This window comes from Rhinopithecus bieti, unplaced genomic scaffold (assembly GCF_001698545.2).
Source record: "Rhinopithecus bieti isolate Rb0 unplaced genomic scaffold, ASM169854v2 scaffold_82990, whole genome shotgun sequence".
In the NCBI taxonomy this organism is placed as follows: domain Eukaryota; kingdom Metazoa; phylum Chordata; class Mammalia; order Primates; family Cercopithecidae; genus Rhinopithecus; species Rhinopithecus bieti.
In genome coordinates, this window is record NW_016830404.1 from 209029 (window position 1) to 213942 (window position 4914).

At 38.8% G+C, this 4914-nt stretch overlaps 1 protein-coding gene across 1 annotated transcript in view; it reads left to right on the forward strand.

Annotated features, from left to right (window-relative positions):
* LOC108524410 (dedicator of cytokinesis protein 11-like) overlaps positions 1 to 4914 on the forward strand; it is a 155962-nt gene that overhangs the window by 147299 nt on the left and 3749 nt on the right. The window contains 4 exon segments of the mRNA XM_017865480.1: positions 3017 to 3227; positions 3594 to 3784; positions 4229 to 4329; positions 4765 to 4798. Of these exon segments, the coding sequence (XP_017720969.1) occupies positions 3017 to 3227; positions 3594 to 3784; positions 4229 to 4329; positions 4765 to 4798 (537 nt within the window).

The window sequence follows — 4914 nt, forward strand, 5'->3', positions numbered from 1 at the left end:
ACACCACTCCCAAGAAGAATAAGCACAAGAGAAAGAAGGTTAAGCTAGCTGTCCTAAAATATTATAAGGTGGATGAGAATGGCAAAATTAATCGCCTTCGTCGAGAGTGCCCGTCTGATGAATGTGGTGCTGGGGTGTTTATGGCAAGCCACTTTGACAGACATTATTGTGGCAAATGTTGTCTGACTTATTGCTTCAACAAGCCAGAAGACAAGTAACTGTATGAGTTAATAAAAGACGCGAACTAACAAAAAAAAAAAAAGATTTGGGGTAGTTTCAAACGTAATATATGGCAAACACTCTCTACTTCTTACCAGTTTCACTATTTTGTGTTGTTTCATTGAATTGAAACAACAGAAGATTTTCTCCCCTTGCAGCCAGATAGTGTTAGACTTGTTCCCACAATATTGATTACTGTATAAATGAAAAGGTAACGAAAAGTCAGACTTTCTGTGCAACATGCAGTTTTCTACCTTATTCTGCCTCTGAAAACTGGGCCAAAGAATGCTAGTGACAAACCACAACAGGTGGCTGGACCCCTGATGTTTGTTATGTATCATATTTTAGTAGTTCCCTATAGGCAACAGGCATAATAAGCAGTTCCTGCTTTTAAAATATATTCATTGTTTTCTCAATGTGCGAAAGTAAAAATTTAAAATAATCTTTTCCCTTGCCAAAGAACAAAATCTGCTTAAGGGCAAAGGCAATTTGAAGAGGAGTTTGGCAATGTCTTCCAATATTTTAAATGTATGTGTCCTTGGACCCAGCAATTTCACATTTAACATTTTATCTTGTAGATGTACACATATAAGTATATATGTTTAAAGTTGTTCACTGCCACAAAATTTATATAGCAAAAACCTGGAAGCAGTCTAACCGTCCATATGGCTGAAGAAATGGTGGTCTTACCCATATAATGGATATAACCACCTAGGCGTTAAAAAGCACGAGACATTTGTAAGTGTCCATATGAACCTATCAAGATACATATTTTTTTCTTTTCTTTTCTTTTCTTTTCTTTTTTTTCGAGACAGGGTCTCGCCCTGTTGCCCAGGCTGGAGTGCATTGGTGCCATCTTGGCTCACTGCAACATCTGCCTCCTGGGTTTAAGCAATTCTCCCGCCTCAGCCTCCCTAATAGCTGGAATTACAGGCACCCACCACCACACCTGGCTAATTTTTGTATTTTTAGTAGAGATGGGGTTTCACCACGTTGGCCAGGATGGTCTCAAACTCCTAACCTCAAGTGATCCACCTGCCTCAGCCTCCCAGAGTTCTGGGATTACAGGCCTGAGCCACTGTGCCTTGCCGCTTTTAATTTTTTTCAAGACACGGTCTGGCTCTGTCGCCCAGGCTGGAGTGCTCTGGCAGGATCACAGCTCACAGCAGCCTTGACCTCTTGCGCTCAAGCGATCCTCCCACCTCAGCCTCTTGAGTAGCTGGGACTACAGGTGTGTACCACCACACCTGGCTAATTTTTGTTTCTTGTGATTTTTTTTTTTTTTTTTTGTAGCGATGGGGTCTCACTATGTTGCCTAGGCTGGTCTCAAACTCCTGGGTTCAAACAATCCTCCTGTCTTAGCTTCCTGAATAGGTGGAACTACAGGTGTGTTGCCACCATACCACAGCTAACTTTTTTATGTTCTTAGAGACAGGATCTTGCTATGTTGCCCAGGCTGGTCTCAATCTCCTGCACTCAAGCAGTCCTCCTGTCTTGGCCTCCCAAGCCCTGGGACTACAGGCATGAACCACTGCACCTGGCCCCATGTAAATCTTTTAACTAAGCAATTTCTTTTCTAGGAATTTATACTAAGGAAAATATCAGAAAAAAGTGCACACAGTTTTAAATACAAGGATGTTCATCAGAACTTTATTTACAATAGCAAAAAGTTGGAAAACAGCCTGTCTCCACTAATGAGAGAATGGTCCAATAAGTCACATTTATCCATACAGCCATTAAAAGTAATGTCAGTGACTATAGTGCAAACTGTTGGCCAGACATGGTGGCTCATGCCTATAATCTCAACACTAGGAGGCTGAGGTAGGAGTATCACTTGAGCCCAGGAGTTCCAAGCTAGCCTCAGCAACACAGCCTCTACAAAAAAAATTTTTTTAATTAGCCAGGTGTGGTAGTGCATGTCTGTGGTCCCAGCTACATGGGAAACTGAAGTGGGAGGATCACTTGAGCCCAGGAGGCTGAGGCTGCAGTGAGACATGATCACACCACTGCACTTGAGCCTGGGCAACAGAGCAAGACTCCATCTCAAAATAAATAAATAAATAAGCTATGATACCTGTGTTTTTATTGAGGTGTAATTCACATAATGCACAATCAAAACAATGTTTAGTATGACCTCAATTTTCTGAATACATATGCATAGAAGAAAGATTAGAAGGAAATAATATAAAATGTGAATAATGGTCATTGCTGGGTAGTAGGATTACAGTTTTTTTTTTTAATTTTATTATTATTATTATTTTTTGAGATGGAGTCTCACTTTGTCACCCAGACTGGAGTGCGGTGGTGCAATCTTGGCTCACTGCAACCTCCGCCTCCCAAGCTCAAGTGATCCTCCTGCCTCAGCCTCCTGAGTAGCTAGGACTACAGGCGCATGCCACCCTGCCCAGCTAATTTTGTGTTTTAGTAGAGACAAGGTTTCACCGTGTTGGCCAGGCTGGTCTCAAACTCCTGACCTCAAGTGATCCGCCTGCCTCGGCCTCTTAAAATGCTGGGATTACAGGCATGAGCCACCGTGCCCAGCCAATTACAGTAATTTTAATTTCTTCATATGTTTCTGTAGTCTCCAAATAGATTTCTGTAACTTCTTTATAATCAGAAGTAAGTGATTTTTAAAAAGAATGAAGACCCCCTTTATTGGAAACACAATTATAATGGCAATGTTCCTCACTTGGTCTCAAAGAAGTTAGTAGGTTACCTTATCTCCTTTTCCCTTCCATTGAATAGGATTTTAAAAGAAAATAAATTAAATTAAAAAAAAACCTTTCTTATTTTATAGGTGAATGCCAAAGAGCTTGATCCAAAATACGCTCATATACAAGTTACTTACGTGAAGCCTTACTTTGATGACAAAGAACTCACAGAAAGGAAGACCGAGTTTGAAAGAAATCATAACATCAGCAGATTTGTTTTTGAGGCCCCTTACACTTTATCAGGCAAAAAACAGGGCTGTATAGAAGAACAGTGCAAACGCCGTACAATCTTGACAAGTAAGTACAGTTTTACATGTTAACTTCTTATTTGTCTTGGTCTTTTTCAGTATACACGAGTAGCAGCTGGCCAGCTGGAACATATAACTGAAATTTTAATTATTATTTGTTCTGCTGTTCAGTTACAAGTTAGCACAAGCACGTCCATGTGATAAACCATCATTTTTCCATATGTCATCTATGATTGCCCAGAGGTGTCTCATAAAGAGAATTTCTCTCTGAATCCTGAAGTACTATATGGGACCCTCAGTCATCTGCTAGATAAAGCATGGGGAGAGTTAAGCACAACAGAGTTTTTTTCTTTAATTTGGCTATTTGAACAAATGATTTTCTAAAGACAGTAAATCAATCTTAACATTTTAATAGCTTCAAACTCGTTTCCCTACGTGAAGAAGAGGATTCCTATTAACTGTGAACAGCAGATTAATTTAAAACCAATTGATGTTGCCACTGATGAAATAAAAGACAAAACTGCAGAGCTGCAAAAACTTTGCTCCTCTGCTGACGTGGACATGATTCAGCTCCAACTTAAATTGCAAGGCTGTGTTTCTGTGCAGGTACGCTGGTCGTCCAACATGTGTTAAATGTTTCTTGATGTTTCTTTTGCTTTTATAAGGGCACAGAGCAAGCATTAATTGTAATTGTGTGTTGGGCACTTACTGAGTGCAAAAACCTGTACATTATTTTTTATTCACTTAATGAAGATATTACATTGAATTTTTTAAAGTTTTGTGTTATGTCAGAGGACTTTAATGTAAGTCTGATGACTGTAGCGAAGCCCTGTATGTACATATCAGAAATCACTCACTTACTAGAATATCATCTTTGTAGATTATTTTCTTTAGTTAATGGTTTTTCGAAATAAACTTGTAATAAGCATATATTTCTCAGATATGGATTTCTTGTATATTTTGGAATTTTTAATAAAAAAGAGAAATGCCAAAACTTCTTTGATTATTGCATTCTGGAAACACTCTAATTTTTCTTCTATTGTAATGTAGGTCAATGCTGGTCCATTAGCATATGCAAGAGCTTTCTTAAATGACAGCCAAGCTAGCAAGTATCCACCTAAGAAAGTGAGTGAGTTGAAAGACATGTTTAGGTAAGTGATTTATAGTTTTCAGGTTAGACCCGTATTCTTTTTCTCTATTTTCTTCTTTTAAAAAACAGCAAAGTATTGACCAAATGATACCCCTCCAAAAAGGGACATTCTCTGTGATCTTTTACAATATCTAAATGACCTCCTAATGGCACTTTAAGTAATGAGAAAATGTGTGATCTGTTTCATCCTGCAGGACATTAACAATACCCTAGTGACCCAGGAGATTAAATCTGCCAGTTTACTATATTGCTTTGGATATTTTAAGTGACACAAACACAAGCCTATGTTCCTTATATGCTTTCCTTCTTCACCCAGTTGACCTCCTGTTACAGCATTTCAGACCATTTGGGGTAGGAATAGAAGTGGGGCAGGAAAGATTGCATATGCTCACTCCAGTCCCCTGTCCTTACTTCCACTTGGACACTGCCAAACTAGGGCATGCAATATCTTGTCTTCAGTGAGCGGCTCTGTAAGCTAAGGCATATATGAATGCTCTTACATTAGAGAAATATCTTTAATATATAAAAATTTTCATTCAGAAGAAGAAAAACAGTTGAGTAATATGGACTAAGGAGAAAGATGATA